Raw genomic sequence first — 23,566 nt, 5'->3', positions numbered from 1 at the left:
AGCTCAAAGAGATGAGTTTGTGGCGCAGTGCACTCACATGTAAACACTAATTGTTTTTGACAGATTTTTTTTTCCTGCCTTCCTCCCCACTTTGCTAATACTGCAGATTGAACCCTGGCCCTCACCCTTGCAAAGCAAGTACTCTGCCAGTGAGCTATACCACCAGCCCCTTTTCCTGCTTTTAAAAATATCTGTATTACAATAACAAAAATTTTCATTTGCTGTGTCTAAACTTGTTAGAATTTCTCTTCATGATACCTTGTTAGTAAGATGTTTTACTTACGTGGTAAAAGCAGCATTTACTTTGGCTCCAAGGTAGTAAGAATAGAGTATGAACATGCCAATCATAAAGGCCAGAAACACCATAATAAAGAGGACCATGAACTTGAATATATCCTTTACAGTCCTTCCAAGAGAGATCTGTAAGGGGCCGAAGCTCTCGTTGGCAGGGAGGATGTACGCGATCCGGGAGAAGCTGAGCACGACAGCTATGGCATAAAGGCCTTCAGATATGATCTGAGGGTCAGAAGGGAGCCATTTATCTCTAGCTAGAAAAAGGAGAGAAAGATTAAAAATGGAGCTCTCTATTCATTGTTAACTGGGCAAACGCAGTACATAGGATCTATCTTGTTGGCTGGTGGTTATTATCTCAGGTGAGACTAATGTAGATTAAATTAACTGTCCAAGGACCATATTTATCAGAGACATAACTTCTACATTACTTCCAATGGGGGCAACACTCTCATAAACATACAAAGTGCATTCACATGGAGAGAAACACAATAAAATAAAGGATAAAGAAATCACAACACAGGCTGGGTCCAGGATGATGAAATAACCACTTGTACCCTCAGTTATTAGATATATTGACCAGTTATTTTGTCATTCTATAGATACAGCTGGAATGAAACTTCTTTTCCATATTTGGTAGGGAAGTTAGTTCATCTAACAGTTTATACAAGAAAAATGTCAGACGGCGATGAGGGAGAATGACCCTGAATCCCAATGGTGCTGACTGTATGACAGCTGAGCAATGTAATTTGTTCTGGAAAATGTAAAAGCCACACAGGGTAAAAATGTGTAGTAAGTTAAAAAAAAAAATAGATTCTGAATGAGGACCCTTAACAGTTTTTTCTTTCTTTTTTTTTTTTTTTTTTCCGGTACCAGGAGTTGAACTCACGACCTTGCGCTTGCTGGGCAGGCGCTGTGCCGCTGAGCTAAATCCCTAGCCCCAACAGTTTTTTCAAGGTTATTATTAAGACTGCAGCAGATCCATTCCCTAGTACTTCAGCAAAGCCCTATGTGGGTAATTTTGTGTAAACTGGGTCATTTCCAAAAGAATGGATGCATTGTACGTATCTGTTTCAACAAAAATTAATACTTACTGAACGTTTAATACTTGTCACACACTGCTTCTCATGACTCTGTGGAGCCAATGTTAACCACTTTTTACAGATGCAGAAACCAAGACTTTGAAAAGTTCAACATTTTATTGAAATCACTCATATAGGAAATAGGGAAGCCTGAATCACGAATCCCCTTCTAGGCAACAGTAGGTAAATATATATGAATAAATTTAATATTTAGGTTATGCTAATAGCCAAGATGTATATCTCACAAAATAGAACCCAAGTTAATTCTGTAATTACAAATTAGGATCATTTGTTTATTTGAGCCAGTGTGCTTGAGATATAGAAATCCTTGCTTTACGACCATAAGAGACCATGTGTTTAAATTTCATGACGTCCAAAATCTTGTATTTTGGAGTGGGAGTCCAGGCCTCTCCGATAGTGTGAACATTCTACAGCTACTCATCATAACATAAGCCCCGGTTACATGTATAGAGTTATTCTTCACAACCAGCACACATTTGAAGCACACAAGCTTGAGTTTCTGAACTATAAAAGGCAGGTTATACAACATGAAAGTATATGAAAATTTGATCATTGTAGTTTCTCAATTGGCCTCAAGGAAAAGGAGGCTAACATTGCTTACTATTGGTTCATTCCGGGAAAGTCGGGGTCTCCCTGCTCTTTATTATATAGAGGTTTTGCATGAACCCCATCCTGTGTTATGTGAGAAAGCAAGACATCCTCCTCAACATGTCTGCTGGTTCTCCAGAGCTTACACTCTTGTGATTACGTTAGTACCTACTTCCTGCCTCTGCTGAATTTTGTTCACTTTATCTGGAGAGCAGCCTACTACCTTTTATTACCCTATGTTCTTGAATTCATGCTATCCCTGAGACTGTATTTTTGTAAAGCTCCAAAGCCCATGCTCTGCTTTGGAGCTGCCTGTACACATTCAACAAATTTCTCATACTTAAACATATAATAGTTGCCTTTTATTTGAGGTTTGGCTTTTTGTGTTTTCAGTTAACCATGGTCAACAGCAGTCTGAAAATATTAAGTAGAAAATTCCAGAAATTAACAATGCATCACTTTAAAATTGCACAGCATTCAGACCACCATGAAGTCCTGTGCAAACTGGCTCCATCCCTCAGAGGAACTGACTGATTCCCTGGTCCAGTGGATCCCTGCTGTAGAGGTAACCAGCCTGTTAATCAGTTAGAAGCCAACCGGGTTAACAGACTGACTGCAATTGTATTGGAGTGCCTGTGTTCAGGAAACCTTTATTTTACTTAATATGCCCCCAAAGTGCAAGAGTAGTGTTGGTGGGGATTCTATTACAGTATTGTTATAAATGTTCTATTTCATTATTATTGCTAATCTCTTACTGTGCATAATTTATAACTTAAACTTTATCAGAAGTATAGATTTACATATGGAAGAAAAATGGCATATTGTCACAGTTTGGATCTGAAATGTCCCTCCAAAGTCTCATGTGTTTGGATTATGGGGGTGCTGTACTCAGCAGATTAGTGCCCCAGTGGGCTTATATCTGACTGGTTATTAGGAAGTGGAGGCTGGTCGGAGGAGGCAGGTCACTGGAGGTCTGACCCAAAGGGTGCGTCTCTCCCAGCTCATCTCTTCTGTTTCTTGCCTGCCATGATATGAGCAGCCTTTCTCGACGGCAGGCCCTGCCCCCCTTCTCTTCCACCTCTGAACCCACCGACATGAATCTTGACAAACCTCCGAAACTGCCTGACCAGCGAGGAAAGCAGTTACTAAGGCGGCTATGTATCTATCTATCTGTCTATCTATCTATCTATCTATCTATCTATCTATCTATCTATCATCTTTCAGTACTACCAATGGTCTTACACGTCCAATGGGAACCTGAAACTGATCCCCCCCAGGGGGACTACTGTGCTGTTAAGTAGCATTTTATTCCAAAATACCCTTCAGGAAACATTAGAAGATCCTGAAGCTAACAACTTACCATAAGTGAAGTACTGTATCTCTGGTGGGAGTGTGACTTCACTGAGGTCGCTCTCTTGGACATAACTGTCCACATATTGTTGGGCTTTTGTTGCCTGAAGAAAAGCTAGGAATCTAGCTGTGAAAGCAGCAATGAAGATGGAAAGCATCCCAAAGTCAAGCACATTCCACAACTGCAGGATGTATTCTCTAGGTCCTTCCAGCCAGAGCTCCTTACACTCAGACCACATCATTCCTGTCATGACAAAGACAGAGGGTAAGGATTAGATTTTATGGCAGGGGCTGAGAAGCTGTTATTTTGTCCACCACCTGGCAGCATCTGTAAAATGTGAAGCACTGCACAAGGCACCACAAACACAGAGAGACTGTGGCCACTGAGGTCCTAGGCAGAGTTAAGTGCAAGAAAGAGGATCTACTGAGGGAATGATTCATGCCCCCAGGTTAGAATTGGAAGAAACACAGGCTAAGTGTAGCTAAGTGTAGTTCAGCAGTACAGTACTTGTGCAGTACGGGCCTCAGCAAGATGCTGGCCTTGAAAGGAGGAGGAGGAGTCAGGACAGGAGGAGAAGGAGGGAGGGAAGAACTCATCTATTAATGCAGGAAGTGAGAAGATACTAAGACACACACTGGATGAAACACAGAGAATATAAAATACGACTGTACTAGTAATCAGTGGTGACAAATTAATTTCAGCTTCATTTACTAGGATGGAGCAAAAATAATTTTTTTCTCATATTACTTACAACTTTGGGGCCAGGGATTTAGCTCTGTGGTGCAGCACCTGCCTGGCAAGTATGATTTGATTTCCGCCCCCAACCCCGCAAAAAAAAAACAAAAACCCTTTGCATTAACACAGCTACTCAAAATGCATTATTTATTGTTAGGGGCAGTAAAAAACATTGTGAAAATGGAAACTGAAAATCTTGGGACTAAAGCAATATAAAGGTCCTCAGTTAACAGTTGGTGGATTATTTTAGCAGTATTTTAATTAAATAATTGCTCACAACAGTTACATTTAAAAACTTACATTTTGCATAATCATTCAAGTCCGATTTTTGAAACACGGTAGTCAGGTTCATGTTAATTACAAAATTTATTCAGGGTTAAGTTGTTCAATGATTTTGCTGTTTAACTTACAATGGTGATGTTTTTCACTACATAACACTTTTAGCAGAAAATGACAATAATTTGCATAAACATTGTCAGAAAACAGTGCATGTGAGGAGCTTACCCAGCACCCAGACCATTATTAGCATTTCTGTCCATGTGAACTGGGTGGTTTTCACTCTGAAGATCTGTTTGGGGTAGTCAATGACAGTGATGTTGGGCAGCGTGGCGATGCCTTCAAACCTGTCAGAGGCATTGAACACCAGCAGGCCCAGGAAGATGATGAAAGAAGCAGCGTGTGCCACAAACTTCATGAAAGGGCTTCGCAGAATTTTCCCCAGCTGCAATAAGACCCCCCCAAAAAAAAGAGTGAGAGAGATTTTATTTTAGAAAATCTGTGTTCTATTTAAGATAGTTACCATCCAGGATAAAATAATATACAAATAAAGGAAATGGGAACACTTTAAAATCTATTTCTGTTTCTAAAAAGCTATATATTATGAAAACTTTAGGAAGATGCTTCCTCAAAACTAAGTTAATGTCTTTAAATTGTTTCTAAATGTCCAATTGGGGTCAGGCACGGTGGCACATGCCTGTAATCCCAGTACTTCAGAGGCTGAGGCAGGAGGATGGCCGTGTGTTCAAGGCCAGTCTGGGCTACATGGTGAGTGCAAGACCAGCTTGGACTACACAGTAAGGCCTTGTCTCAAAAGAAAAATAAAAACAAAAAACTTAAAAAAATGTCCAATTTATCTCAGAGTATACTGCATTGGCAGATGCCCTTCTGGAAGTAACAGGGCATAACCTGGTTCTTCCTCTTATTTTTATACAAAAGACTATAGAAAGCCAAAATTCTTAAGGTCTGGGGAAAGAAACTTCAAATTTGGGCTGGCTAATTCCCTTTCTTTCTATTTTCCTTCTTCTTCTCTTCCTCTTCCTCCTCTCTCTTTTTTTTTTGTACTGCAGATTAAACTCAGGGCCTTCTCACTAGGCTATATACCTAGCTCCTTCCTCTTTCATTTTTTATTTTGAGACAAAATCTCACTAAGTTAACCAAGCTGGGCTTGAATTTGCGATCCTCCTGTCTCTGCTTCCAGGGTGCTGGGACTGTGTAGTGGCTAGTTGTATAATTTTTCAATGGTTTGTAAGTGAAATGTTATGATGAGTTTGTAGCGTCCTAGAGGGCATTAAAACCCTCTATTAAAAATACCGCTGTAATAACAGTGAATTTTAGTTTTTTATCTCTAAATACTCTAAAATCATTATACTTTGTATCATATTTTACAAGGTAAAAAATATTAGAATTAAGATAAGTATCATTACTACTTCAACAAGAATTCAACAATAAATTGCTACTACTTCAACAATAATTAAAACTCCTAAGTAGGTTAACTTAATTAAATGTTATTTCTGAATTTGGAAAAATCATGCTATAGTACAAAACCACTTCTGCAGTTCAGTTCACAATTATTTTAAGGTGACTGCTTAACCCTGTGATATAATATCCTTAAAAGTCCTATGTTCTAGTAGAAATGAAAAACAATTCTTCCTGTCCCCAGGGCTTCCACAATGCAAGAATTAGACACATTTAATAAATTTATCAAATAAATTCTCTATTCTACACACTGAATCCTACTTTTTAACTCAATCTGTGACCTTAAAATGTTTTGAGGTTCATTTTTTGTTTTGTTTTGTTTTGTTTTGAGAGAGGGTTTAATCATGTAGTCCAGGCTTGCCTCAACTTCACCATGTAGTCCAAGCTGGCCTCAACCTCACTATGTAGCCATGCTGGCCTCAAACTCATGGTAATCCTCCTGCCTCAGTCTCCCAAGTGCTGAGATTACAGGCGTGCACCACAATTTTGGCGAGGTCCATATATTAAAGGCTGCTAGGTTTGAACTGATGATCTAGAACAGTGGTGGCAAACCACATATGGGCCGCATGCATCACTGAAAGCTCTAACGGGTTCACCATCACTGCTCTAGAATCTTAATTTGATGTCAACAAATAGCCAAAGAAGGTCACAGATGAATGTTGCATTGTCCACAGACATGGAAAAATAAATGACAATGCAGTCACAGCACGTTGGTTTTCAAAATGGGATGTATGTGGAGAATTCTTGTTATGCTGCTGTTTCACTGTAGGACAGATGGGAGACAGCAGCTGCAACCAGGCTCCAGAAATGGCTCGAGTCCTACCTTCCTTTCCCTTCTCTGCTCCACAGTGCTCTCCACATTGTTAGCTAAACTTTGAAAGTGAAGAGGGGGGAAAAAAAGAGTGGACCCCAAGATGCCTTCTTTAAACCTGATGTAATGTTTGAATAAATTAAGCTGCCATAAGAGATCTGAACTTTCCAATTCTTTTCCTCCAGAAAGGAAAATGATGTGGGTGGACTTTTGCTTTATTGCATGCTCTTTTGTATTATTTATATATTTTAGCCTTTACTGTTTATGTATCTGAAGAATCATAAAGTAGTTTTCCATGATACATAACAAAAGAACTTAGTCAAGTCATAAAACTTAATCAAAACGACAAACTTTCTGCCTTAAATTGCACTGGAAAACTCAAGCATGAAATGAGATGGATGAAAACCCCACACATATACGGTGTGTGCAGAGCAGGAGTGCCGGGGAGACTGCCCAGCCAGAGAGCTGACAGATTTTCTGGGTCACTTGTATGTGGCCTTGACTCATTTTGCCTAAAACAGCCTCTGATTTAAACAAAAACAGATCTCAGACTATATAAACAGGATTAAAGGATCTCTGAACAGCTCCCCTCTGCAGTGCCCTTATTCACCGAACACAGATTCTGTTAGCCTGACTCGTGTTACTTTTTGCCTCTTATTTAGGGATCTCAGGAGCAAATAATTGGCTGTACACGGGCCAGTTGGAGAGGAGAATAAAGACAGCTGACAAAATGACCAAAGCAACCCCAAATTCCCCAAACCTAAATTCTACTTGTTTTAGAACCTTCTAAAAGAACAAAGGGTTAGGAGAGCCTAACATGCACGTGCTTGAAGACTTCAGAGCACACTGCGTGCTGTCCTTCATACCCTCAGCCTTCAATTTGTGCAAGTTCCAGTGGTCCCCAGGTTAACTAGCTCTTGGTACTCCTGCAGTGAGACTGTGCACTCCCTTTTCCTTCCATGGTCAGCCGAGTTGATGATCTGCTTATTAAGCTGTCAACAGCACCGACACAAGTGCTACTTCATTGAAGCCACTCTTCCTCCTTTCTGTACCATGGGGATCATATCTTAAAAGCCTAAGTATTTTGTGCCTGCAAATGTGATCCACCCTTGGGGCTGGGGATTTAGCTCAGTGGCACAGCGCTTCCCTAGCAAGTGTGAGGTTGTGAGTTTGATTCCCCATACCGGGGAAAGACAAAAAAAAAAAGAAAATATAATCCACCCTGCTAGTACCAAATCCTTTCTCAATCCTTATTTGAATCGATCCAGTCATTAAAAAGCACAGTCTGTGTTCTTGGCTCCATTAACATTCAGGGAAAAACAGACAGGTGCCTTACATTGAAGCTTTTTTCTTTTTCATCCTGAAGGGACATGCAACACCAACCACAAAGTAAATGTGTATAGAAAGCCAGTACCCTGCTGCAAGGTGCAATCCAATAGCCAATGGCGAGAAATGGGAGACCCAAGGCCACGACCAGCACAACCAGACACTTGATCGCAATAGTCTGTTCCCGCAGGCCTGAGAGGTTTTCATACCAAATCGTCAAAAGCTGCTGCTGGCAGTTGGGGTGAGCTACAAACTGTGGGGAGGAGGAGAGAGGAAAAGAGGTTACCATACCATTGCCAACAGTTCACCTACCGAACGTATGTGCATCGCAAAGATATTCACTTGTTTTCCAGAATTCAGTCCTTGGAAAGTTCTGGGGAAATTCTCCTTCTTCTTTTTATTTACCAAAATTGATAGGTATTAGGAGGACCAATTTGGAAACCAGAGTGTAAAAATGATGTCCTTATTCTACTACTTTCTAGAAGCCTCCCTAAGTCACAGGTTCCTCTATGGAGTTTGGGTGACATCTGGTTTCTTTTTTGACAGTGTCCCTCATCTTGTTAACTGCCAGTTTATTTGCATTAGGTCCAAAATAGAAAAGAAAACCAGTTATTTGGTTTAATATCTATTATACCGAAAAGAGAAATGGTATTCAATTTCATGAACAGCCCCTACAATGCTACATGTGTGAAAAATGGATGATGTGCCCTATGAATATGCATGTACTTTATTGAAAATCTGAAAAAGATCTGCAAAGTAATCACTGAACCTGCAAGTATTATGAGCGCCACACTTGCACGGCTTCAGGAACGCACATGACGTGTCACTTCTCTCCTATTTCAGAAATCTGTCAACCTTTTTTTTATTGCTTTCCCTATTGTAGGTCAAAAGAACACAAATATTTGCTAGAAATTCTTTCACAACCATAACTATAATTCCAATCAGGAAAAATGAGCAAATATCACTTATTTCAGCCTTGCCATTTGATTGATTGATTGATTGCTATTTGATTTTGCTGAGTCATCTACCTGCATCATTTAGGGATTGGGAATCCTTTAAGACCCAATCTCTATTTTTTTTAAACTTTTTAAAATTATTTTTAAGGTTATTTTTGTCTTATCTTTTTCAGGTACAGAATATATTTGCAGTTTATAAAGGTCCATACACCAGAATGTTGCCCATTTCTGGCTAGAGACAAGTTTATCTTTGAATGGTCAGGTGTGGTTTGCTCAGTTTGGGAATTAGGAAGGGTCAGTGAAAAATCAATCAGCCAACCTATTTTTTAAAAGGGCTTTTTAGCAACAAAAACAACAATTAAAAAATCAAAGTACCAATGTCTTCTAAAAAATAGAATAAACAATAGCAATAAACTTAATAGCAAGCAACTGTGAAGTGTTAAGGGAACTCTAAGAGAAGCTGCAGCTGCTTCTGGAAAAGGGGTTCGTTTTTCATCAAGCTCTAGGTAATGATCCTAATGATTCTCAGCAGCCCAGGCAGTTCCTCAAGTTATTCAGCTCCTTCTCAATAGCACATCTGCGAGGAAGTGAACAGGTTGCCACTTACTGGTGTGGAGTTTTCTATCTGCAATTCTAATATTTTAAAACAGGCTCACCTGCCAGGGCAAGCAGTGAGGGCCTGGCTTTCCCATCTCCACTCGTTCCCTGTAGCCCAGTGTGAGCATCACCCTTGGGGACTCCATGGATGAATGTGCAGTGGCTGCCGCCCCCATGCCACCATACAGGACAACTTGACAACCCATTGACAGAGGAGGTGAGAGTGCATTCACAAATACAGGATTTGAAATACTTTACTGAATTCTTTGCAATAATGCCAACAGGTAATGTGTGAGAGATTTAAAGTACTAAAAAAAGATGTTATCTTTCCTTGTTTGCTGATTCAATATGAAAAAAAAAATCATATTCTTATGGATTGAATATGTCCTCCCTCAAATTCATATGTTGAAATCGTAATCCCCACTGTGCTGTGTGAAGCTGGAGCTCTTGTGGGGAGGAGGAGCCCTTGGAAGAGTTACCCCAGGGAGCTCACGGGCCATCTCTGCCTTGTGACATATAATGAGAAGTCAGCAGTCTACAGTCTAGAAAAGGACCCTCACCAGGACGCCACCAGGCTGGCACCCTGACTTCAGGCTTCCACCTCTAGAACTGTGAGAAATTAATATTTGTTGTTTGTAAATCACCCAATCTATGGTTCTCTTTTATCAGCAGCCTCAAATGACTAAGACACCTATTTTACAAGTTTCTTTCAATTCAGTGATAAAGATCCCAGGTCCTGATGGTCAATAGTTATTGCTGGTGCTATGCACATATCTTCTTTCCAAATAAAGATTTGTCCCTCTCCTGAGATTCTGATTTTTGAACTCAGTATGTCACATAGCCATGCAATCATTATTTGAATTCCCAGTAAGAATCTGCGGATATAATTAAGGTCGAAGCCTTGCTAGGATTCTTGCTAAGAATTCCAAACGTCCACTTTTGCCTCTGTGCCCCCCTTTACTATACTTGGGTCATTTCCTTCATGCTTCACTCCTCCCTCTATAGCTCCCAAGTGTCCATCTCACTTATTTGTTCACTCATCAAAATGTCCAAAATCCCTATTATTGCCCAGGCACTGTGCTGGGAACCTGGTACAAGAAGTTAACAGTGGGAGTATCAGATCGTACCAAGTGGTGAAGTCGCTGCTCTAGGGTTCACAGTAAGCTCTCAACAAATGCAATGACTTAAACTTTATGCCTGTGAAAATACCAAAAATTTAAAATACTGTAGTCTTGGAACATTGGTCCAAATGTATTTGGAGGATCTGCACATGCAATGAAAAGATATCCATGGTGAACCAGGCAGGTTAGGTTTAGGATGAGGAACTGTACATATAAGAAAAGCTACAAGTTAAGCATATAATGTCATGATATTAGATTATTATTTGTGAAGTTAACTGTGCATTTTTTATTTTTAGTAAGTCAAATGTTTCTGCAAGACACAAAATACCCATGAAGTTAAGAGACAAGTGGAAATGTGTGCATTTGGGCTGAGGGGCAAATTTCTGATTGGGGAGGGCCTGCTTTCTACGGTTTGAATGGGTCTCCTCCAGAATGCAGATGTTGCCAATGTGATATTGCTAAGAGATGAGGTCTTTGAGGGGTGACCAAAACCAGGTGTAGGTGTACCTCTAGTCCCAAGTGCTGGGGTAGCTGAGGCAGGAGAATACCTGGAGCCCAGAAGTGTGGGACCACCTGGTAATATAGTGAGATGGCATCTCTTAAACAAAACAAAACAACAGCAGCAGACAGAGGTGATTGCTCATGAGGAGTGCCCACTCACTAAAGAGAATAAGGCTCTTATAAAAGAGTCCAATCCCTGTGAACACACAGTGCTCCAGCCCCCTGAAGCATGTAGCCCATATCAGACGAGTGAACCTGCCACTCCTTGATCTTGGACTTAACAGCCTCAGAAATGTGAGAAAACACACGCTCGCTCCTATAAATCATCCAGTCTCAGGTATTAAGTGATAGCCTCACCAAGGGACTAAGACACTGCTCTTTCTTCAGTTTTAAGCTCTTCAGGACAGCAATATTAATGTTGTGGTAAAGCACCCTCTTCCTACTCCTGTGCCCTAAGCTAATCCTTCAATCTGAACACGTGCTTTATGGCATTAGCGACATCTGCGTGCAGGTTGCACAGCTCAGAGATTTGACCGAAATCAACCCTTTCCATCTGACACACGTGCACCAAGGCAACGTCTGACTCGCTCTGACTTGTGCAACACAGAGCAAACACTTACTATATGTCCAGTGCCAGCCCGAATCATGGGGTCTACTTTATGCTTGTTAGTCTTTAAAATTCAGCTTAACAGGCGTATTTCTCATACCATTAAATCTAGTCTGTTCTTATTTAAGGTAATACACCAGCAGATGGACTGTGTTGATTCCTTTTAATAGATTAAAATAGAATTCTCCTCGATGATTTAAAACCCTAATACAAGTGCATAACAGGTATTCTAAAAAAGAAAATAAAACCAATATAATATCAGCAAGCAAGCAAAGAAAAATAATCCCTCTGGGAAATGAGTTTTGCTCTTTTCAGTGACTTCAAATAGGACAGTGACCTTTATCTCTTAAAACTGTTTTACTTCCAAAGAAAAATCTCTTTATACTGCCATACCAGTCATAGCCAGCTGGATAAAGTTTTTATGCTGTTTCCTAACTTCAGTGGACCAGCAAATTGAAGTCATTACAAAAATAATACCCTATTTGAGATTTTCTGATTTAAAGGGAAAAGGCTTGACACCCAAGAAAATTTCAATCTTTCAATGGAACAAAACTACCATTCCATTCCAAACAAACATTTTTTTTTTTATGCCAAATAACTAACAGATTGTAAACTGAACCACCAATTGGGCAAGTTACAGAAAACAAACAGATTTAAACTAAAAAAAAATACATGTTACGCCGTCTTTCCATCAAATCAGCCTCTCTCCGAATTGTCTCAATGTGAATACTTTTGTGCAAAAACGTGATAGGAAATTGTTCTTGTTCTTAGCAACAATGTTAAATTGTAATTCATAGAATTTAAAAGAAAGCATTCTTGAGAATGAAAATTAGAAAATTCAGTTTCTTTGTAAAGTTCACTAAATGGTGAAATATGATCTGAAAACTAACACTACACATGCTTCTCGGATTTTCAAACTCACCGAGTGCAAAATGTTATGTCTCAGTGCCTGAGCGCCAGCCAGGAGCTGCGCAGGGCAGGGCCCAGGACCGAACCGGCCAAGATACACATGCCGCAGGCTCTGCACCCAGCCATCCCTCTCACTGCTTTGCTCACAGTCAGGCTCTTAATGCACACTGTCTGCTCAGGAAGTGGACACCCATGGGTAATTTTATGTGTTTATAATGCTGCGTGTCTCTTTTTAAGATGACTTTTCTACACTTAAATCTAACCCCATCAGAGAAAATAGGAAAGCAGGGAGGAAGAACCAAGGAAATTGTTGTTTCAGGTAAGAGCCCAGTTTCAAACAGTCAATGGTCTACTAAGTTCTAGTATCAAGTATTTGTCAAGAAATTTCTCAGAGTACAGTTAGGAGGTAGAACTCTATGTTATTTCTGTGGGGGAGGAGGAGATTAACTTTCTGAGTCTCATATGGGGCCTAAATAGTTTGCCATCACATAAAAATAATTTCTTTGGTGGAATTTTGGGTTGATTTAAATAAACATGAATTTATTATGTTATTGGGGAGAGTCCATAATGTATAGTTATTTTGGAATCCCAATTGTACATGGCCATAAATGACCTCTGGGCCACAGAGGGGAAACGCATCATTAACAAGCTAGGAAGTGGTTTTGCTTGGGTACTGGGAATGAGAGCATGGGAAAAGAAGACAGCAGGAGTGGATGGGCACGATATTTCTCCTCTTTGCCAGGGTAGAGATGGGTGAACGGAAAGGAAGGAAGCCTTTGAGATGATCAAAGGAAGAATTAGGGCTATACTGGAAATTCTATCATAGCGTCCCCATATACATTCATCAAATGAAGATTTTAAATCAGAAATTTTACTTTTCCTTTTATGATATACAACAAAGAAAACCAGAGATGCTTGCAAAGTCCTAACTCTCAGTTCTAAATAAAAATAATTTTGGGTTTCCTGGTGGTCAGCTGATAGCAAATTTATTACTAATGACACCTCATACATTGTAACCCATACACTAGTTTGTTTAAAATTAACATTCAAGAAGACATTCATTCTGCAAGACAGTTTGGTTAACCACAGCACATCTGTAGATGAGCTGTCTCTGCTGATATGACATTTTCAAAGCAATGATAAAAAGCCAGTGACAACTGAAATCAATTCTCTCCTTTCAGGTGCCAAAGAGAAGAGATACATATTGCAAGATCTGTGAATATATGTCCAGACAGTTTTCTAAAAATGGCTTACTATCAATCTTTTTCAAAATTATCTTTTTCCTCAATATAGCAAAACCCTCAACTATCAGGACTGGTCTGAGAGGAGTGTAATTATATTATATCTGATAATTTTCTTGAAAAGTTATTTTAATTCAATGTGTATGTGTGTGTGTGTGCATGTGTGTGTTTTACTGGGAATTTACCCACGGCCTTCACACTGAGATACATCCCCAGCCATATTCTTTTTTTTTTTCTTTGAGACAGGCTGAGCTGAAATTTGTGATCTTCTTGCCTCAGCCTTGGATTACAGGTATGCCCCACTATACCAGGTTAATTCAATCCTTACTGGGAATCTTCACATTTGATTGTCTTTGAAAGAAGAGAAATCTATCGGTAACGGCTGACCAAAATCTTGTTAAGTATCACATGTGACACTCCGCTGTGAGATGAGCACATATGCGCTCTTTCTGTTGGTGCAGGTTCCGGATGTCTGCAGCAAAGGCAGAATTGTTTAGCCACAGAAACTCCCTTACCAGGTCAGTTCTGAGCCTGGTTCTGGGTGAGGGTATCAGAAGCACAATGTAGATAAGCGTGTGTCCTCACTCCTGTTTATGAGTCTGTGAGCTTCCCAATATCTGTACTACATTCTTGTTGCTTAAATGGTCTGACCCTAAGGACTGGAAGCACTACAAGGAACTTGCTTCAGAGTGATTCTATGAATTTCCATAATGTAAAATTGTTACTATCTGACCCTTACAGAATAATCACCATGTACTGCCCTGTGCTAACTGCACACATGATGTCATGTAATCCTCAAACCACAGAATAGTAGATACTATTATTGTCTGCACTTTACTGATGAGCAGATCGGGGCTTAAAAGGCCAGACAACTAGTCCACAGTCACTCAGGGAACTGTGGTAAAATCAGCACTCAGACCCTTGCAGGCTACCTCTAGTGCCCCTTGCACCACGGCACACTGTGGGAGGAACAGACCTGGCTCTGCAATGAATGGCCAGGTCACGAAACCAGATCTTTTCCTCATAGTAGCTTACTTCTTTGTGATTTACCACTTCTTTCAAGTACAAAAATAATCCTACCTGACAGATTCCGTATAACTGAATTTTTATTATAGTGAGATAAATTTTTATCAATTATTTAACAGTCCCATGCAAGCTAGAAAATAGATGCACATATGTTTTTTTGGGGGGTAGGAATCAGACACTTGCATGTCCACCTCTACAGCGGTGTGACCTTAAGCAAGTCACTTAAGCTTGGCAAACCTCAGTCTCTTGCACAATAGAAACTCCACCCTCCATCGTACTTATTTTATACTTTAAATGAATAATACAGGATAGGCCTGCCACAAAGATTAACATGAGAATGTATGTAATAGTGCCTTGCAAATATAGATATATATTAGATGTTAGTAGTAGTATTGAAATTAACACTTTCCAGAGTGCTTTTGTAGAACTCAATGCATTTGACTCCAACAAAATCCTGATATATATGAGGTATCATTTTCCTTCCATATGAGGAAAATAAAACAATACTCCATCTCTTTTAATAAATGGAAAGGAACAGAACCTAGATATTTAACTTGCAACTTATCATGGTTTTTCACTTTCATGAATGAGAAAAATTCATTTATCAACAGCATCTATCCTAATTATTTTTAAAGTGTCCTGAATTACAGCACCAATATTGCACATGTATAGATGAGAATGGGCCCCTCACCTTTTTTACTTCGTACTTAATGGCAAGTTTGACTCGACTCAATGAAGCTTTATGCCTGTGTACTTCCAGAGGCTCTGTGGATTCCAGATCTCCATTCAGAATGGCTTCTACCTCTTCTGAGTCCCGGCAAAGATCCAGCACACCCACTACAAAGTCTTTGCACTGCATGGACAGCTTCCTGTAGTCATTCTGAAAGCAAGAGGTTTTGGGATTAATGCCAAGAACTTCCTCTACTTTAATGGTAAGTGTTCAGGGTGTGTGTGGATTAGGAAGCAATGTCCCTGGATGCAAATCTTGTTGAGTCAGACTCAGGCTGGGTTTGCCCCCTACCTCCGTATCTTCTTAGGTAGAGCTCCTTCTTTAATCTGCCCAATTATACTTAGTCAGCACTGAAAATGATAGGTGCATGATTTCATTTATATTCAAAATCTAAAAATGTCAAACTCAGAGAAGTGAAGACTGGAATGGTGGTTAGTTAGATGCTGGGGGAGTGGCGAGGGAATGGAGAGACACTGGTCAAAGGGTACAAAGTTTCAATGAGACAGGAGGAAAAAACTTCTGATATCTGCTACACAGTCCCGGGTGTAATTACAACAACATACTGTACATTCTCCAGATTGCTAAATTTAGAGTAAATTTCAAATGTGATACCACTAAAAGTAAGTGAGGTGATGGGTATGTTAACTATCATCATTTAATTGTTCAACATTATACAAATACACAAAACATTGCATGGTACACCATAAAGATATAGTTATTACTTTTTAAGGAAAAATTTTAGCTAGGAATGTAGCTTGGTGGTAGCATGCTTGCCTAGCACTGAAAAAACTGAAATTTACTTCAGAAAAAAATAGTATCAGGTAATTGTTTGGTTTATGTTAATCAATGCTGGGTAAATCCCAATGCTAAAAGACCAAAGGATCAAAAAGAATTTGGTCTGTCTTGTGCAAACAATAGTTATTATAAAGCCAAAATGAGACCATTTCTATAACGGAAAATTTTCTAAAATTTGACATACAAGATCAACTATATGTGAAATTGTCCAGTTTATCATCCCTTGCCTTGTTAGAGATGTTTTTTCTCAAAGCATAGTTCTGAGACTCATAGCATCAGCAGCACCTGGGAATATATTATAAATACAAATTCTCAGACTCTGCCCCAGATGTCCTGATTAGAAACAGAGGAAGACCCAGCGATCTGTGGATTAAACACCTTATAGGTGATTCTGACCCAAGTTAACGTTTGAGAATGACTGTTTTATAGTAAACATAAAGAGAAGGATAGGTACCCATCCCTGCAGGGAGGGATATTTTTTTCTGATTCATCTGAAGAGTATATTACGTCCTGCAGAGGTGGAAGGAGAGAAATGTCTGATGATATCTAATTGAATTCTCAAGGGTTACAGAATGTCAATACCTGAGAGAAAAATTTCCAGGCCACTGGAACTAACACCTTGCTAAAAATAATCTGCGAATCTTTAATTTTATTTGCATATTTATATAGTGCCAGGGACTGTTGCTAGCAGCCCCTATTAGCTTTTCAATGGAGCTCTATTTCTAGCCCATTAGTTCCAGTTAAGGTGTCAATAAACATCTCTTGGGGAAGTGTCTCACTTTTGGAAACTTCAGTTCTACTTCTATGACTTTCAGCAAGATTCTATTCCATTAAGAAAGTTAGCCAGATAATAATTTGATTTGCTACACTATCAGAAAATAGAATTCCTCATTTCAACATTCTGAGACATTCTACATGTCTACATAACTAAGTAAAACTTAGCATTGCAGAATTTCTGGCATTCCAAATATCATTCTTTAAGGAAGACATGAAGAATTCCAATTTTCTTCCCTTAAGTAAATTAATTTGATTTACTAGGCAAAACCACATCATCAACTAAAATAAATAAGAAGAACAGGGACACTGTTTAAAGGCTACACAGACTAGAATAGTTTCCATTTCAGATATCAGAAATTCAGATAAAGAACAGTTACAGTTAATCCTTTTCCCCTCATAAGGGAACAGATAAAATGAATAAAACTTCAATCTTTGGTTTCCATTCAAGCTGGTCCTATGCAACTGATAAAATTAATAAAATGTCCAGTCTCTAGTTTCTACACAGAGTGTCAGTTAAATATCCATCTGCCTTCCATTCCTGAAAGACTAATGAAATATTTTATTATAGCATACAGAAGTATTAAATCCATGCCTGTTTCCATATAAAGCTCCCCTTTTAATACAGTTTTTTAGATGAAATTTCCTCATGTTATCCTTCAGTTCAGACTGTTCTGTACGATTCGTTACAACACAGGATGGCCATTTTTCCACTGATTAGAAATAAAAGAGGCTATTTTCCATGCTTTCAAGAAACCTGCAGTAATAACTAAATACTCATTACCTTTAAAACCTACAATATTAAACTTTCCAGTTTTAAAGAAAGTTGTATAAGTTTTTACATTCATGGAAAGACCAGTCAAGAATAAAAAAATGGTAATTATACAAGTTGAAAGGATAATATTTTGTCTCCATAACAACTTAAAAAGTTCCTGCTGGAAGAAGTCTGTTCCTCCAGTACAGAAAACAATCAGAAACTGAAGATAACAGTAAATATTTTTGTTGTGTTGCTTAACATGAGGTTTCTCCTGAGCTTAAACCATCTCCTGCCTCTGCCTCTGGAGTAGCTGAGACTATAGGTATGCAGCACTATGCCCAGGTAACGGTAATTTCTCCTATTGCAGTCATGGGATACCACTTTTTAAACCTATGCAGAGAAAGATGTCAAGCTGTAGCCAAAGACAACTGCTTTCCTTCCACTACAAATATAGCCATCCCTTAAAGTCTTCACCATGAGGTCCTGCTAATGTGACTTCACAGCTCAGGCCCTTTGTTTAGTCTACATTTTCTAGTAGATTCCTCTCAGTTTAGTTTTCCTTGATAGTTATCGTGTACCATTTTCTCATTACCACAGCCTTCCACAGAGTAAGCAGGTGGACCTTGCTCACATGCTGCTGAGCAAGAACTCAAAACCCCAAGGACCTGCTAAGGTTGAAGAGCAACAGCGTTCAGTCTTCTTCACAACCTATCTACAAGGCATTTGAGGCCTGTGATTTAATCACCATTCAAATCTCTTTTTTCATTCTTGAGAGAATAATTTAATTTTCATTAAAATTCAACTCTAAGCAGGCTTTGTTCTGTTAGGTCCTTTCTCTAATAGCAAAACAGGCAGGACAGAGCAGTGGTTAACTTTGATTTAGTAGAGAATCTGAAGCCAATCTGGGTTCAAATACTGTTTATACACCTTACTAGTTGTGTAACCTTGTGGTACTTACCTAACACCCCTGATGAGAGACACTGTGAGGATTAAACTCTTAGAGCATGCTTGGAACACATTAAGTACCTTCAAAATTATCAGGTACATTATTTTAGATATAATACTTAGTACTACGACCTCAGACACTAAATCCAAGTTTGGCTAAAACTTTTGTTTTCTCATTTGTAAAACGAGAGGTCTGTACAACCGGATGATTCCTAGAGTATCTCCCAACTATAAAATGTTATCTTGCTTTGGATTATATTCATTTTGCTTCTTCCTTATAGCTCTGGTGTGATATAAATGGAAACTGCTTTTCCACTTTAAGAAGAAAGCTGAGGTGCTGGTTTTCAGAAACAGCTGAGGCTTTGTTTTCTTTTTCGTTTTTTAAAAAAGAGCATTGCCAACTGAGTCAGAATTGTGAAATTTCAGTGTGTGTTCTCACAGCTTAATAAACGACTGGCTTCTGTGCCACTGACAGATAGACATCCATACCTGGAGTTCATCTTCAATATGTGGCTTCTCAGAATGGCTTCAGTCAGCATTTGTACATTCAAATATATCTTTAATAGCCTGTCACTAGGCCATCCTCCATTAATTTGTCTAAATTTATATTCTGGAACATTCTATCTCTTGGGGTAATGACCTTCAGATGCTTCAGCACTATGCCTACTGTATTCCTCAAGGAACTTGGGTAACTGCATGGGTGGCTAACAATCCTCTCTGAAGCATCCATCTAAAGGCAATTTGAGGGGTGAGATACTAGCTATTATAGGCCATTGATAAAAGAAGCATAAGTGGCTGAAAAGGGAAAAAAATCACCTCTTTTTCACTAGGGAACACATTTTCTATTTTTTTCATTTCAAGGTTGGTACTTTGAGCTCGAAGTCCCTATGGAAAGAATATAGAGAACACCACAGAACAGGGCAAATTAGGTTACCTGCTTTCCTCAGAAATGAACTGCACTTGCTCTGCCCTTTCAGAGCTCAGAGTCTCTGGGTCAGTGCTCCAAAAGCACTATGTTCTCAATCGGTCTGAAGCTCTGACAGACGGACATAAGCATGGGATGAGTGGGCAGAGGGGTGAAAGGATGGCTTGTAAGAAAGGAACAAGGACATACGAGAATACGGAAGAGAAGGCACAGTTAGAGGACAGGGACTTGCCGTCTTTACAGAGTATAACATCTGAAGAACTTTCCTCATTTGAACTCAGAAAGTAGTATTCTACTCAAATGCTTGCCAGCGAATCCTGAAGAAGGGAACATGAGATTTAGATGATGTTTATAATCTTAGATATTCAGTAGTTTAATGACTGTCCTCTAGGACTCAGTTGTGTTTTTTCCTCTTTTTATTTTTTTTATTTGTGCTATTGTCCCACCTTTGAAAGGTTATCAGAAGTAATTCTTTAAGTCAGAGTAAAGGTGATCCTAAGCATTACTAATACGGATTTAGCTGTCTTCAGGGAAACTATAAATAACAAATGTTCTTACCATCTCTTCATTTAGATGACTTCTCCAGGTAGAATTGCAAACGTTGCCATCTTTAATAAATTGTTAAAATATAATCTTAGAAAGTATTCCTTTTTATAGAATTCCTTTTGCAGACTTTCAAGACATATCAAGCAAAGTGCATAAAATAAGGTTTATGTGACATTTGAAATAATGGCAAATAAAAAAATTTAGAATTTTTTTTTACAGTCTCAAAATATAGAAGTGATATTTAGAAATATTTTATCCATATACTTTTCTACCCTCTCTCTCTCTCTCTCTAGAATTTGGCATCCACTTGAGTTTTGTCTTAAAAAATGTTCCATTTTGGATATGAGGAAAGAAATCTTTTCAAATACCACATAATACATGTCTTCAAAGGGAGTACATACAAGATGATATTTATTTTTTTCTTTGTAGTTTCCTACATTTTCCAAAAATTTTTACAATCAACATGTGTATCTTTTGTATGAGGGAAAATGTTTTAATGGATGAACAAGATTATACTAAGGACACAATGAAGGTTGATCACTATCTAGGGAGTTTGTTTTGTCATGGAAAAGGGGGAGAAAACCACTTGCTCACTAGTTTCTTACAACTCCAGAGGAAAGCAGAGTTCCCTTAATCTGAATTACATTGCTTGCTGCACTTGGACAAGTCTCGCTTAAATATGAAAAACCATATTAAGATGGGAAAGAGAGAATAAGCACTCTTTTCTGTGATGTGACACCACAAAACTAAACCAAAAAGAAGAAAGAGAAGGACAAGGCGAAGGAGAAGGAGAAGAGAGAAGAAGAAGAAGAAGAAGAAGAAAAATTAACTCAGCATCCAGAAAATAAAACAAGTAGTTGATGTCTGTAGTCCTCCTTAGGTGGAAAACTACAGACTAGAAATTGCTGAAAAGAGTCTGATTGATTTTTGCCAGAATTATGAAATAGCCTTTTGTCATAGATGTAATAGCTAGGATCACTCACAATGTTTGAGAGGATGTGGTAATTGAGTTATATATATATATATATATATGTATATATATATATATTACAATTACTATATAATTTTTTTTTTTTTTTTTTGGTTTTTCTCCGGTACCAGGAACCGAACTCACGACCTTGCACTTGCCAGGCAGGCGCTTTTGCCGCTGAGCTAAATCCCCAGCCCCCTATAATTTTCATTAAAATAACACTATTAGACTGAAGATGTCCAGAAAGAATTTCATACGTTAAAAAAAAATCTACTAAGGCAGGGAAGAAAAAACAGTTCACCCATTAAAATAAATCCACTGAAGCAAACCACTTTGCTGTCCTTGTGCTTCTGGGATGACCTGACAACTAGGGCTCACCAATCCAAACAGGTATTTGTGGAATTGAGGAAGAGGAATTTGTCATGTGAAAGAAAGGATTTTAATAGTATTTTATATTGTTCTTACATTTTTTATTCTAAGGGTATACAAAAGCCTGGGCCCATGAACAAGGCTTTCACAACCAATCCGACCATAAAAAGGTGGAACAGGAGCGTCTCCTCCCAGTAAGGACCTGCCATTTCGCTACCGCCGGGAACAATGCACCCCCCGGGGCGGAACAATGCAGCCCCTAGGGAGGAAAAACAACAAAAACTAATACTCTTTTTGCTGGGTGCCACCATACGGCTAACTACAAAATAGGAGGAAGCATTTGGAAGGGAGAAAAGGTCACTCCAAATCCGTCCTCTTAACAGAAAGGGAAGTCGGGTTTCATTTAATGCTTACCCAGAACAGAGTAGCACCATAGTTAAAGCTCTCTGATCCGAATAAACACATCCGCAAGGCAAATCTATCACAGCACTAACCTGGGGGTGGAGGGCGGATCCTCAGATCCACTCTAAAATACTCCCCCAACCCCTCGTGAGCGGAAATCCACTGAACAGAACTGACTCCAAAGCAAACAGAGAAGAATCTGGGGAGCGAACCGTGCGCCCGGGCAGCAGCCGGGGCGGGGGAGCGCGGAGCGGCGGGCAAGGGGGCCGCGCTTACCTTGAACTCCTTCTCTATGTTGGCCAGCTTAGCCAGCTCGTTGCTGAGCTCCAGGGCGGTGAGCACCGGGTCCTCGCTGGACAGGGACAGGTACGCCGGGCTGGCCAGCCCCTTGTAGGCATTGATCCTCGAGCGCGAGTGGCTGAAGGAGTCGTGCCGCTGCTTCTCCGTGCAGTCCGCGCACTTGCAGAAGTAGTCGTGCGGCCGCTCGATCCTGGCGCCCTTCAGCAGCAGCATGTGCACCACCTCGTACTTCTGGCAGTGCGCCGCCAGGATGATGGGCGTGATGTCGGGCGAGAAGCGCGTGCCGTCCTCGTCGTAGGCGTAGAAGTCGTCGTCCTGCAGCTCCTGCTCGCAGGGGCTCAGGGTGAGGCGCTTGCTGGCCGCGAAGCCCGGGTGGTTGAGGATGGCCTCCACGATGCGCACGTAGCCCTTGCTGATGGCCAGCAGCAGCGCGTCGCCGATGCGGGCCAGGTTCTCCTTCTTGAGCAGCAGCTCGGTCACCTCCAGGTGCTCGTTGCCCACGGCCAGCTGCAGCGCGTTCTGGCCCATGTAGTCCACGCAGTTGACGTTCAGCGTCTTGGACTCCTCCAGCATCTTGCGCACCACGGGGATGTTGCCGTACTCGGCGGCGTCGAGGAAGCGCTCCTCCTCGGCCGTGAGGCTGGTGCCACGGTCGTTGAACATGAAGGCAGGACCCCGGACGGCCTGGCGCCGGCCCTTCTCCCGCATCACCGTCATGCGCCGCAGGGACGGGCTCCCCTCCATGAACCTGATCGGCAGCAACGATAAAGCAGCTGTAGCCACCGCACATCACAGCCCCCTGCAGATCCGCGGCCAGCAGATGGCCCGGCCAGTTGCTAACAACTCATCTAAAAGTTAACACCTGTATCTGACATGGGCTGCTGAACCCCAGAGAGGAGTCCGCAGCCCTTCCGAATGACAGCTGCCGTTGTCTAGAAAATGTCATTCAGGTGAAGCAATAATAAAAAATTTCCCACACACTGTATCGTCTTTTGTGACCCTGATGCTAGTCCTCCTGGTATCTTGTGGCCACACTGTCTCCTCCTCTTAAAAGTCTTGGAAATCAAAGCTAATACCTGGCTTGGCACCAAATAACCAGTCTTGAACACTAAAGGAAGTTAATTTTTTTTCCCAA

The 23,566-nt window shown here is 40.2% G+C and overlaps 1 protein-coding gene across 2 annotated transcripts in view; it reads right to left on the bottom strand.

Annotated features, from left to right (window-relative positions):
- Trpc3 (transient receptor potential cation channel, subfamily C, member 3) overlaps nucleotides 1-23,175 on the bottom strand; it is a 49,575-nt gene extending 26,400 nt beyond the window's left edge. For both annotated transcript variants that reach the window (XM_005386779.2, XM_013515247.1), the window contains exons 1-6: nucleotides 22,408-23,175; nucleotides 15,610-15,798; nucleotides 8,049-8,213; nucleotides 4,573-4,789; nucleotides 3,343-3,576; nucleotides 284-548 (exon numbers count right to left, since the gene is read on the bottom strand). In XM_005386779.2, the coding sequence (XP_005386836.1) occupies nucleotides 284-548; nucleotides 3,343-3,576; nucleotides 4,573-4,789; nucleotides 8,049-8,213; nucleotides 15,610-15,798; nucleotides 22,408-23,175 (1,838 nt within the window). The remainder of the gene's footprint in view (nucleotides 1-283; nucleotides 549-3,342; nucleotides 3,577-4,572; nucleotides 4,790-8,048; nucleotides 8,214-15,609; nucleotides 15,799-22,407) is intronic.
- Nucleotides 23,176-23,566: the final 391 nt, after the last annotated feature.

This window comes from Chinchilla lanigera, unplaced genomic scaffold (assembly GCF_000276665.1).
Source record: "Chinchilla lanigera isolate Chin_1 unplaced genomic scaffold, ChiLan1.0 scaffold00027, whole genome shotgun sequence".
In the NCBI taxonomy this organism is placed as follows: Eukaryota; Metazoa; Chordata; class Mammalia; order Rodentia; family Chinchillidae; genus Chinchilla; species Chinchilla lanigera.
This window is presented reverse-complemented; position numbering and strand designations above follow the sequence as displayed.